A 13,122-nucleotide genomic window follows, 5' to 3' on the forward strand; every position below is an offset into this window, starting at 1 on the left:
GAGATGAGAGGAAGAACTGAGTCCTGCTTCCCATTTCTGGTTCTAACTCCTGGGCTTGCCCTGGAAGCCCAGTTGCCCTTGATGTGTTTGAGATCTGAGCCATACCTGCAGTGTTATAACAAGCCTTACAGTTTTGCTTAATCTAGTTCAAGCTGACTTCCATTACTTGCAACCGAAGAGTCCTAATTAACAGAACAAAATAAGACTCACTCTTTGCTATGGTTTTTACTTCCTGTTTCAGCAGCTTCAGAGACTACTAGGTGGGAAGGTAGGAGCTGCCCACCTTCAAAGCCAAAGCAAGCTCAGAACTCACTTCAGGCTTGTAAGATGTGTGATTAATACATTATGGTAGGTTTAGAATTCTGGTCTACACTATAGGGACCATTGTTTGAAAGGTTCTTTAAAAGGCATTCATGGAACTAACTACTGAGACATAAAGAACGTGGATGGATCTCAAATGCATTATGGCAAAAGCCAGAAACAAAAGATTATATACCGTATGCGTCCATTCACATGACATTTCAGAAAGGGCAAAACAATAAGAGTGAAAAACAGATCGGTATTTGCCAGGGACGGGGAGCGGGGAAGAGAGTGCCTGTAAAAATGAGATGTGGGGAGTGATGAAACTGTTTCACATCTCGCTTCTGGTCTCAAGACTGCAAGACTATATATATTTGTTAACACACATAGAACAGTACAGTTTAAAATGGGCAATTTTATTGGGTGCCAATTATACCTCAATAAATCTGATTCTTTTTTTAAAAGAAAGAATGCTTGTCTTCCCTCTCATTCCATCATCCCTTTCATTTTCTGTCTCATTTAAATCCTGTCCCTCTCCACTCCCACCTCCAGACTTCAAGAGAATGCAGGTGATGGAAGAAGCAGAATGCAGAAAGAAAGGATGGTTACTCCCAACCTACTGGGGAAAAACGATCTTGGCGGCACTGAGGTTCCAATAACTGTGTTCAGCCTCTCAGCCACGCCAGCTTATCAGGGCCACTAGGACTGTATTTCCGAGTCATCTTGCACTCCACAGGGGCATTCCAACCCAAAGAAAGCCAATCCTAAAGAACCACAGTGGGCATTTTCATGGGGATAAACAACCACAAGCCAACATGGCAGGTTGCCCCTTTTGTTTTTGTATCATTTAGAGACTTATATAATTTCCCTTTTCCATGAGTTTCTACCAACCTTGTTTTACTATTCCTCTCATTCTTTCTTTTTAAAAAAAATTTAGATAAAAAAGAAGATCCAATGTTAAAATGAGTACTAAGAAATAAAAAGAGTACTGAAAGAAATCCCTGAAAAATAGTTGCCACTCTTGGTCCCGTTTAGGGGTGCAAAGCTCACTCTGGAAAGAAACTGGTGGTGAGAGATTAAAGAGGTTAAACAGACAAAAGGCTTAACTTTGGTTTTCTCTGGAGCTTTTATGGACTTTACACACTTTTCACAAGTGATTCCGAGACATATGACTACAGGTATGGAGCTGTGTATATATGTGTCTATGTGTGTGTGATGCAAACACCTAAGAACTATACTTGAAAGAAAATGAATGAAGAAGATAGAGCACACATTTGAAGAGTGATTCTATGGCATCAGACACCAGAGTTTTAAGCTCCATCTCTGGAGCAATATTTTCCTATGCAATGATCTTTTGCCCCAGGAGGATGGAAGCATGCCCTTTATTCCTAGTACTATTAAGGAGGCAGAAATCATAGTGGCTGAAGGCATGGGGTGTGGAATCAGAGAGCCTTGGGTTGGAGTCTCAGCTCTGCACTCATAGGCTGTGAGGCTTGAGCAAGATTACTTACACGCTCAAGGCCTCAGTTTCCCTATCTATAGCCTAGGATCATAAATATACATAATTCAAATAAAGGGCACAACGGCTGGGTCCCAGTTAGCACTCAGTAAATATTAGTTGTTCCTATTCCTGTAAGATGGGTCTTTTGAGGTTACTGGCATCACTGGCTCTGAACTGCAATAGGGAACTTGTGATCTACTTTTCTTCCCACTTATCTCCTAGCCCAGACCTTAAACATTTTTTAAAAGATCTCAAATTTAGTGGTGAGAGTAGAAGATATTCACCGCATCCTTTATCACTGTTCCATGGGTTTCAACTCCCTGTTTACACATGTAGTCCACTCTGAATGATCTGCACTAATGAAGCAGTGCAGGGTGAAGGATAATCCAACAGGCTAATCTTTGGGGTGCATTCCCTGATTTCTGTTTAGTAGATTTACTCTGCTAATTATATGGCTCTATTTGCTTGGGTTAGCATTAACATTCAACTGCATTCCTGAAGCATATGTCAGCTGGGGTGGGGAAGACAGCCAGAAGTGTGCTAGGCATCAGAAGAAAACTGGATCAGGCTTAAAAATGAACCACATTCAGTCCCATAAAGTGGATAATAACAAGTTAACCATGACTTTTAGTTTCCTTCCAACTCTGAAATTCTAGGAACCATACAATACCTTGAAAAGTATGTACTCCATCCTCTAGCCACTCCCTCCTCCCGGTATAGTACCCTAATGCTGAAGAAGCAGCTGCAGCATCTGGGTATATAAGCGATTTTGTTTATCCTGGGCCAGAAAACTGGGTAATTGTACTAGGAACTTTCCCATCACATCAGAGAATTACCCATAATTATGCGATACAATAAAAATGCCTCTAACAGAAGCACTCTCTCTGAACAATTACAGTGATATGATGACAGGCAGCTGAAAGCATTGGCCTTTGTAGAGTATCAATCTTCCCCAGAAGAAAAGGGAGAGCTATTGAGAAGGGGGTGTGGGGTGCAGAGCACTGATGGAAAGGTGGCAGGAGGAAAACAACAGAATGCTGGGTCACCTGGGCTTTTCTCTGCTGTGCACAAAACGCACTCTTTTCTCCTTCACATCTTTCCAGGTAAAGTGGCCAGCCTTGTCGAGTTGAACCTCTTTTCCATTCCTTGAGAGCACGAGGTGACCATTGGTGGGAGTGCTCACCACATGGAACAGGAGGTCTTCGATCCTGCCATCCTGGTCTTGAACATTCAGGAGGAGAAAATCCAGTGGCTTCATTGAACCAATTGCAAGGGTGAGGGAACCATTCACATGAAGACTAGGGGTGTGTATTTCGCCTGGAAAACATATGAATCCAAAGTTCAGGCTTGGTACAGTCACTAATTAGGTTTTATTATTCTTAGTATTTAAAGAAATAGACTTGTAATGTTCATTCAGAGCTACAAAGATGAAACTCTAGGCTATCGTATTCCATAAGACTCCTTCTAATCCAGTGGTTCTCATCCCGGATGCACATGAGAATAACATAGGGTCTCAATATTAAATAATAAAACTCCTAGAAGAAAATATAGGAGAAAATCTTGGTGATCTTACATTAGGCAATGCTTTCTTAGATATGACACAAAGAGCACAAGTGACAAAAATAAAAATCAGATGTATTGGACATCATTAATATTAAAAGCTTTTGTGCTTTTAATTAACAAAGGACACCAGCAAGAAAGTGAAAAGACAATCCACAGAATAGGAGAAAATATTTCCAAATTACATATCTGAAAAGGGACTTGTATATCCCTTCTATATCCAGAATATATAAAGAATTCTCACAACTCAATAAATGACAAATAACCTAATTTAAAAATAGGCAAAGAATCTGAATGGGCATTTCTCCAAAGAAGATACACAAAAGGCCAATAAGCACATGAAAAGGTGCTCAACATCATCTGTCATCAGGGAAATTTGAATCAAAATCACAAGATGATATCACTTCATACTTACTAGGAAGGACAATAAAAAGTATTCCTGAGGGTGTGGAGAAACTAGAAATCTCATATATTGCTGGTGGGAATGTAAAATGGTACAGCTGCTTGGGAAGACAGTCTGGCCGTTCCTCAAGCAATTAAACATACAGCTACCATATGATCCAGCGATTCCGCTCCTAGGCATATACCAAAGAGTATTGAAAGCATATGTCCGTACAAAAACTGGTACACGAATGTTCACAGCAGCGTTATTCATAATAGCCCAAAGTGGAAATAATCAAAACAATCAAACATCAATTGATGAATGAATAAACAAAATGTGGTATATGCATATGTTGCAGTTATTATTCAACCATAAAAAGACATATTGATATACGTTCTAACATGGAGGAACCTTGAAAGTATCATGCCAAGTGAAAGAAGCCAGATGTAAAAGGCCACATATTGTAAGATTCCATTTACATGAAATATCTAGAGTAGACCAATCTATACAGACAGAAAGTAGATCAGTGGTTGCCAAGGGCTAAGGCAACAGGGCAGTGGAGAGAGACTACTAATGGTTATTGGATTTCTTTTTAGGGTGATGAAAATGACCTGGAATTAGACAGTGATGATGGTTTCGTAACACTGTGGATATGCTAAAGACTCATTGTGTACTTTCAAGGGTGAATTCTACGGTATGTGAATTATATCTCAGTAATAATAACAATAAAGAATCACACAGGGATCTTTTAAAACAATCCTGATACTTAGGCTCCACCACCAGAGATTCTGACTTAGATGTTCTGGGGTGGGACCTTAGTGATTTTACAAGCTCCCCAGGTAATCCTAATAGGCTGCCACATTTGAGAACCACAGTCCTATCCTAATACATCTGTCATATCCGACCATCAGACCCACCAAGGGCAAGAAAAGGGTCAAGTGTCTGATACCATTTGTAAGGACAGCACCAGTTAATCTACCATGAAGTAGGATTATCAGTGGCTTACTCAGAATTCATGTGAAATATATATGTTGTTTTAAAAATTTACGATCTCTGTCCATAGGAAACATCTGATGGATGAATTAGGATTTCCGACCTTGATATGGAATTCATCCTGTCTCCCGCAAGTCGTTTTGCCTGGACTTTAACCGGTAGCACTTCTTCCTTTTACAAGTAGGTCAGACAGGGCAGTTTAGGAATGTCACGCTTCAGGGGGACTACTTCTAACGTAAAATTACTCCAATGAAAGTTGAATTCATTTTCACAAGTTGACTTGTATTACATCCCAAGTGGGGTAAGCTGACTCTCAAGTATTGTACTTGGGGTTTCCAGAAGGATCCTAATGAAATAAGCCAAAGATATTTTCTTCCATGGGAAGTCTTAATATCATTAGAGGTCAGAGATATAGACATGAAAAATATGATTGACTGCAGGTGATAAAACATGATGCATGTTATTGATGAAGGACACTCAGAAGCCAAGAGATGCTCAGCTGTAATGTAACTCCCAATCCTCGTTCACCTGTAAAAGTTTTGGGGTTCAAAATTAAGCCTGAATTTAAATTTGTTTCTCTTTGTTGTTTAAGGTAAAGTGCCCACGGATGTGTTGGACAAGACTAGCTCCATTCCTTAACGTGTTACCTAATTCTTAGTGGCAAACAGAGCGGCTTGAAATCCATCCACTTCCAACATGTGAACCTAATGGGGCAAGCTCCTCACACTATTCATTAATTACTTATCATTTATCTCCAGTGTGTGCACAAAGGATGCATCATTGCACCCTGGCATAATGGCTCTACATGTGTATATAAATATAATAAATTTTATCTGTAAGTATAATTTTCTATAACGTGGCTGTAGTTCAGGAACACAGCTAAGTTTTATGCCAAATTTCTGATCTGATAGCTCTGATTTTTAAAGCACAGATTGCTTCTTTTTCCCTTCCAAAGATCTTAGAAGTTGAATTTTCCCAATTTTCCATGTTCTATAAACAGTCCCTTATTCCATAGCAGCACCAGGGGTTTTCCGAGAATGGAAAGCCTGCATTTTGTACCACACGAGCCAACTGTATCTGCAAACTCAGCCTCCGCGTGGAGAAATTACAGGTGACTTCACCAGAGCATCGGAGGGGAAGCACTTACCAGCACATGTTTCATTAGAGGAGTGGGCAGGGAAGCCGGGAACACACTTGGCAACACAAAGGCCACTCTTCAGAAGGAACCCACGGTCACAGAGGTGACACCGGTCTCTGTGGCTGCACTGCAAGCACCCTCGGGGGCAGGCTATCGAAGAGAGGACACACTGAATGAGGCAGGACAAAGGCACAGGCCCCCAGAGGGGGCCACCAGTGTTAAAGAAATGAAGAGTGGGAGCACAGCAACATATGACCCCCAGCTGCAGCAAAAGAGAATTCCCACAGTTCTCTGCAGAATTTCACAGAAATGAAATTTCCTACCCTGCAAAGGAAAGTGAACAGGAAGGAGCACCCTTGCTTTCCACACTATGACCTGAACATGTTGCACATAAATGGGTTGTTTAAAAAGTTAACAATACTGACTTGTAAGGGAGGCAGCTCGTAGGGATTAAGAGCATAAGCCCTGTCGGGTACTGTTCCTCTTCTACCATTTAACGGCTGCTGAGTTCGGGCAAGTTGTTTAACAGTCTGTGGTGCAATTCTCTCATCTTAAAAATGGGGATAGTAATAGCACCTAATGCAATGACTGTTGGTTGGATTACATGGGCTATATATAACGCGCAGTGACTAGAACAGTATCGGGCACACGAAAGGACTCAAATGTACTACTATCACTGCTATTCTTATTTTTATTATTATTCTTATTCTTCTTTTTTTTTTGCGGTACACGGGCCTCTCACTGCCGTGGCCTCTCCCGCTGCGGAGCACAGGCTCCGGACACGCAGGCTCAGTGGCCATGGCTCACGGGCCCAGCTGCTCCGCGGCATGTGGGATCTTCCCGGACCGGGGCACGAACCCGTGTCCCCTGCATCGGCAGGCGGACTCTCAACCACTGCGCCACCAGGGAAGCCCTATTATTATTATTTTAAATGCATGTGGAGAGCAAGCTATTTAAAAGACCATAGATTATTTCTTTGAATCAAGTTAATAAGCTTCTATAAATCAAGTGTTTACTGCCTAATTATTCTGCTTCCTCAGTTGAGATGCTGTTATAGAGAGGTGGCACAGGATAGTTGAAAGGGCCCTGAATTAGAATCAGAAAATTTGAGTTTAATATCTGACTTTATGTTACCCTGGTTAATACTCTTAAGGCTCTTCCTTTTTTTTCATTTGTAAAACAGGATTCATAGTGTCTGCCATAGTTTACCAAGTCATTGTGGATGTTACATGAGATAACGCAGATGAAGGAAATTTGGGGAAATATAAAATGCCACGCCTAGGTAATGGCATTATTATTAAATATCAGGTATTCTTTAAAGTGGGGCATACCTTACCAAGTTTTGCTGGAAATGATGAGAACAAATTGAGGAAGCTCTTGTGAATAACTCAATGGACAAGGAGATTAAGACTTTGGGTTTAACTTTAGTTTAATAACAAAAGTTCAATGTGTCTCACTAAATTGTCCCCAGAAATCCTACTCCTCAAGGATATTATGGCAATACCAGGGTCACTGGTAATTTAGTCTACGCACTGAAAACCCTGGGCCCATGCCAATAGGGCTGACCCACTCTTAATGGACACCACACCTCAGTTCAATACAAGCTTGACGTTCCATGAAATATTGGCTTTGTTTCCATACAGACCTTTAGGGACAATATTGATTTGTGCAAGAGAATTATTGGCCTGCACTTCCGTATTCTATCTAGCTAGCCATTGACAGATGTGCACGAGAAGCCATCAATTACTTAGGCCAAACTCCCTGGGTTTTCATTCTGCTCCTAATTCAGATTCTCCTTGGTAACCTGAGAATCAGCACACCTGACTTCCTTGCTGCCCTCACTTCTTTCCAGAGAACACAGCACAGTCTCCAAGTTACCTGTGCATCTGCGGTTTGAATGATCTGCAAAGTTCCCCTTCCCACATTCCTGGACACACTGGGCTTCCAAGAGGAGAAATGGCCCTTCACAGCGGGTGCACTCATGGGGGCCTTGGCACTGGAGACAGTAGCTGTCACAGCCTGGAAGACACAAGTCAAGTCGACAGGAATGTGCATGGCTTTCCAAGGGGCTCCTCCATCACTCCTCGTGATGAGGCAGTACAACCCGGTGTGCTGAGCAAAGCAGCAGACTGGGAGTCAAGGAGCCAGGCTTCCAATCGTGACTGCCGCACTTACCAGCTGGGTGACTTGGCACTAGTCACTCCACGTCTCTGAGCCTCAGCGTTCTCTCCTATAAAATGCAGAGAACACACTGCCCCACCCAGGTCCTTGGATAAAGGTCAAATTACATAATGAAAAATACTATGCAAACTATAAATTGACAGATATCAGCCATTATCGTTATTAGTAACTAGTCCTTGACTCCCTGCACTGCTTCACTGAAGTGTCAATCTTTCCTGACTAACCTGGTCGGTCCTCAGGGTATCACCCAAGGATGCTCCCGGGAATGCTGCCTGTGCACTTTGGGTGGGCATTCCAGGATGTGAAGATTTTGTGGCATTAAAGTGAGGCTGAAGGGGGTACTGAGGCAGAGAAAGACGACGGTTAGACATACGGTATTGGGGGGGTCGTGGGAGGGCAGATGGTGGGATAAGACATTCTTTCCATGTGCTCAAATGACGAGAGCATGCAGACCTCTCAGTCTGGAGCACAGGACTGTTCAAGTTTTAAAGAAATCCAAAACTAATGGTCAAACCATATCTGTTTGTGTGGCCATATACCTCCAAGATTCCCATGTGGATTTCAAATTTAGCAAATGTTGTACTGGGGCATGGGAGAAGGAAAGAGCGGACATTTGCATTAGAACAAAGGAAAACTCTTAGGAAAGAAACAAGAAATTGGATAAAAAGCCAGAGAGGAATCTGGCCACAGGCTCCTTCTCATGAGGAACAGTAAAATACAGAGGGGGCAGAAGCTTGGATGAGCACAGAGCAAGGGCTCCAGACACTTACTCTTGCAGAGGCCTAGGTCCCGGTAAAATGATGGTGAGCAGTGCTCCACACAGGCCCCGTCCTGGAGAACATAGCCATCCATGCACTGCAGGCAGTCTGTCCTCAGAGGCCCGTGACACGCATTGCAACTCCAGTCACACTCTAGAAAGAAAGTTCCTTCGATCAGCTTCCTTTCTGTCCAGCCTCAGCCCCAGAGACTAATTTATGAGGACACTGGCTGCAGCTGCATGGGGTGAGTGAGGACAACAGAAGAGATGGATAAGTGAGCTCTAACGAGGCTCTGCTTGTAGTAGCCCGAACGCCTCTCTGAGGTTGAGCGTTTCCTAATTACGTTAGACATGGTGCGTACAAGGATCGCTCCTTCATGCAAAGCCTGTTCCAGGGAGTGGCCTATTTGCTCCCACAAACCTCATCTGACCTCCTCCAAATGCCAATAGGTAAAGGATGTCAGGGACTCAACGAAGAATGCATCTGCTCTCTCCACTGACACCGGCCACGTGACTCTCTTCCTCTCAAAAATCAGGCGTTGACCAGCACAACAGAAAGAACCAATGACATTAGACTTACAAGGGGTGTAAACGAACTGTCCAGAAATAAAGGAGTTCCTGAAATAACAGATCTCATTTAGAGCAGAGCTGACTCCTTCACATGTTCATTCACTGAACAAGCACTGATGGGATGTATGGCCCTGAACCTCGTGTGGCGGGTGTAGACCCTGCCCTCAGGAAGTTTATGTTCTAGGGGCTCCCAGCCTTAGATGCACACCCAAGTAATTCAGGGGGGTGGTTAGAAATACAGATCATCAGGTTCAACACCAGAACTACCGAGTCAGGCCCAGGAAGACAGGGTGCTGCAGCTACTGTTTTTGTCATTGTGATTATGCTAGTTGTTGTGGCTGTCGTTCTGATGGCCCAGGCAATTTGGACGGGCGATTTTGCAGTCATAAAATGCAGAGTTCTAGCTGGTAAGGTTAAGTCCTTCGTGCATGGAAGACGGGACAAAATAGCAGGATTAAGTACTTGGTTTTTTTTTGGCGGTACGCGGGCCTCTCACTGTTGTGGCCTCTCCCGTTGCGGAGCACAGGCTCCGGACGCGCAGGCTCAGCGGCCATGGCTCACGGGCCCAGCCGCTCCGCGGCGTGTGGGATCTTCCCGGACCGGGGCACGAACCCGTGTCCCCTGCATCGGCAGGCGGACTCTCAACCACTGCGCCACCAGGGAAACCCTAAGTACTCGTTTTTGAAGTCAGGTAAATCTGTATTCAAGTCGTGGCTTTGGCACTTTTTATCTGCATGTCTTACACACTTTCCTTAAGCTTTTTGAGCCTCAGTTTCCTTATCTGTAAAACAGGGATAAGAATAGCACCTATTTCATAAGGCTACTGTGAAGATTAAATGGAATAATGAATTTAAGGAACTCAGCACAGTGCGTGGCACACAGCAGTTTAATAAATGTTTGCTGCTGAACTGGTTTCCTTGGAGAACGTATCTCCACTCGGCGCTGCCTCACCCCACCGTCCCTCTCCTCTAAGAAGCTGGGGAAACCTCTCATTAGTCACCTTTCTCTCTTCTTTGATGCAGTATTTCTAAGTCCCAAAGAAGCAGGTAACTGTGCACGACGGTACACGTGCTTCCAAGAAGATTTATAAAGTTAATCTCACTCATTTATTTGACTGAATCAGTCCTGAGGGAAAATGACTAAAACAGAGCCTTGAAAACTGCCAGCATAGTTATGAAATCATTTACAACAGGGAGGATTTGTGATAATCTTGTTTTTCACCACAGACTGACAACCACTGGTTAGAAGGGAAAAACTAGAAAAGGTTCTGTGGTCTTGAGCACAGCAGACCGCCTCAGTTAACAACCAAGTACAATTTCTCGGAATGGAATGTAAGTAATTTTGCAAAACCTTAAAGCACCCCAATTTTACTTGACAGATGTCTGACCTCCATCTCTGAGCCCTAGCTTCTCTGGCAGAATTGGAAAGGTCGGAGGGGTGGGTGGGTGGGTGGGGAATGTGGAATGGAGGAATGGAGAAGGGAAATGGAACAGAAGCAAGGGAAATCCATCCTTTAATTCTGTCTTTCCGCTTGCTGGGTCCTGCCATTTGAAGAGCATAGGCTCCAATAATGTTAAGCACTGGAAAACAAGGTAAAAGGTAGTACTCGGTTTTTGACAATGCTTGCTTATAAACTCCCGGAGGACAGGGGCTGTGTCTTCACTCATTAAAGTATGTTAAGCAAGAGATGAACAAATCAGACACAACGCCTGTCCTCATTAAGCTTAGCGTCTGGCAGTCTAGAGCTGTAAATGCAAATGCCTACAGGGCCCAGGAAGGCGATGTAAATCTTTGAAATAGGGCTGGTGTGATAGGACAGGGAATGGTGGGCACTGTGGTACCCTTAGGAGATCATGTTCAACCCAACAGAGACGACAGCTACTCATCAACCTACTGCTGCACTGTGGGAATGCAAACCCAGTACTGCCAAACCTTCTGACTTTTTCAAAAGAGACTGAAAAATCTCAATTTTTGTATGTGAAGTCTTCTGATGTTTAAAAGGCAAAGAATTAAAAATTTTAAAACGCTGTTAAATTCAGTGGATCAAAAAAAAACAAAAAACAAAAAACAAAACCACAGACCCCTGTCTTGGATTAAATACAACCTGAGGGTTTCCAGTTTGCCATCTCTGGTCTAGTTACTAAGACCTGGCATAATATCTAGTACATGGTAGATAGAGAAAAAGATTTGCTTAATACATACATACATACATAATGACTTTTCATCAGAGAAAGTCTAAACATCTGATGACAGTATTTTCCCAATGTGGGAGCAGACTTCTCTAGTAAAGGGGCATCGACAAGTAGAAGACTCGTGCAGTTCTGGAAAAGCTTTACCTTTGCATGTCTTGGTGGAGAAGTCAAGATAGTACTGTGGGGCACAGCTCTCATGCTGACAGTCTCCAAAGAGCAGGACCTTGTTTGGATCTCGGCAGGAGGTACAGCTGGCCTGTGAATCACAGCTTCCACAATGTGGGTCGCATGCTGAGCAGATAGGAAAAGAAAATGACCAGATGATTACAATTGCAAATACTGAAGCACTGGTCAAACCTAGACAGATGCTGCAAAGCAACAGAGCCTCCCTCCAACCTATTTTTTAATCACGGCTCAGAACCCTACCCTGCGATCAACAGAAACAGAAAATGTTAATCTTGTTTTCCGAAATCAAAGAGGGTAATTTTATTTTCCAGAGAAGATAAATTATAAACCCAAGAACAGAAACCCCACATCCAAACTGCCCTGCGACTCAGCAACAGGATTAATTTATACTTATTTCAAGATCTCTGGAATAATAGTCCTGAGTGTTCTTGGAACCTTGCTTCTTAAGGAATCAGGGCCCCTACAGTTTATGATGTAGATTCAGATTTTTGTCTGATACCAAGATTAAAATTAGGCAGCAACTTATTTTGGAGCTCAGGAAATCCCATATTTTAAGATACGAAGGACTTTAAGGTGACCTGGCTTACTGACTTACTCAGTTGTAATTCTTAGCAGTCACTTAATTTAGGCATTCAGGGATGATCTCCAAATCCGGTCATGCTTCCATTTCTGCCTAATTCAACAGCTAGCATTTCTCCATTGACTCAGTTGTTCATGCTAGAAACCTTAGAGTCTCTCCTGGCACCTCCCTTTCTCTCACTCCTAATTCAATGACTTACTGGATCTTATTTGTTTGAACTCTCCTATATAATTCTCAGAACTTTTTGCTTTTCTCCATATCCACAGATGCCAATATGTCCAAGCCATCATCATCTCCTCCTAGACCACTATCATAGCCTCCTAATTGGTTTGAGTCCCTTGCATTCTATTTTCCATATATCTGTAAGAGTGATTTTTTAATTCATACTTCTCAGGTGTCAGAGGACCCTTTCATCTATGAGCTCATATCTTTCTTCAGGCCTGGAAAAATTCCAGCCATCATTTCTGTAAATATTGCTTCTCCATCATTCCCTCCATTCTTTCTACTTAGAAATCATAATACACATATTGGAATCCTCTCAATATAATCTCCAAGTCTCTTGTCTTTAACTCTTATTCATTCTTCAGCCTCTTCTTCAAGAAGGACTTCCCTGACTCTCCAGTCTAGAACAGGTCTCCCAGGTACTGTTCTTATACCTTTCATTCATGCCATACATAAAAATGTTCAATTTCAGCGATTATTTACCACCTGTATCCTTTACAGCCGTAAGGTTCATGAAAGTGAAGACGAGGTTTCTGTTGTTCCTTGCAATAGTCCCCAGC

The 13,122-nt window shown here is 42.8% G+C and overlaps 1 protein-coding gene across 1 annotated transcript in view; it reads right to left on the reverse strand.

Annotated features, from left to right (window-relative positions):
• The window catches only part of FRAS1 (Fraser extracellular matrix complex subunit 1), a 459,773-nt gene that overhangs the window by 151,210 nt on the left and 295,441 nt on the right, over positions 1 to 13,122 (reverse strand). Inside the window, exons 23-27 of the mRNA XM_082652906.1 lie at positions 11,719 to 11,865; positions 8,826 to 8,966; positions 7,753 to 7,893; positions 5,884 to 6,024; positions 2,848 to 3,118 (exon numbers count right to left, since the gene is read on the reverse strand). Coding sequence (XP_082509032.1) covers positions 2,848 to 3,118; positions 5,884 to 6,024; positions 7,753 to 7,893; positions 8,826 to 8,966; positions 11,719 to 11,865 — 841 coding nt within the window. The remainder of the gene's footprint in view (positions 1 to 2,847; positions 3,119 to 5,883; positions 6,025 to 7,752; positions 7,894 to 8,825; positions 8,967 to 11,718; positions 11,866 to 13,122) is intronic.

Source organism: Grampus griseus, assembly GCF_964374135.1.
Source record: "Grampus griseus genome assembly, chromosome: 4".
Lineage (NCBI taxonomy): Eukaryota > Metazoa > Chordata > Mammalia > Artiodactyla > Delphinidae > Grampus > Grampus griseus.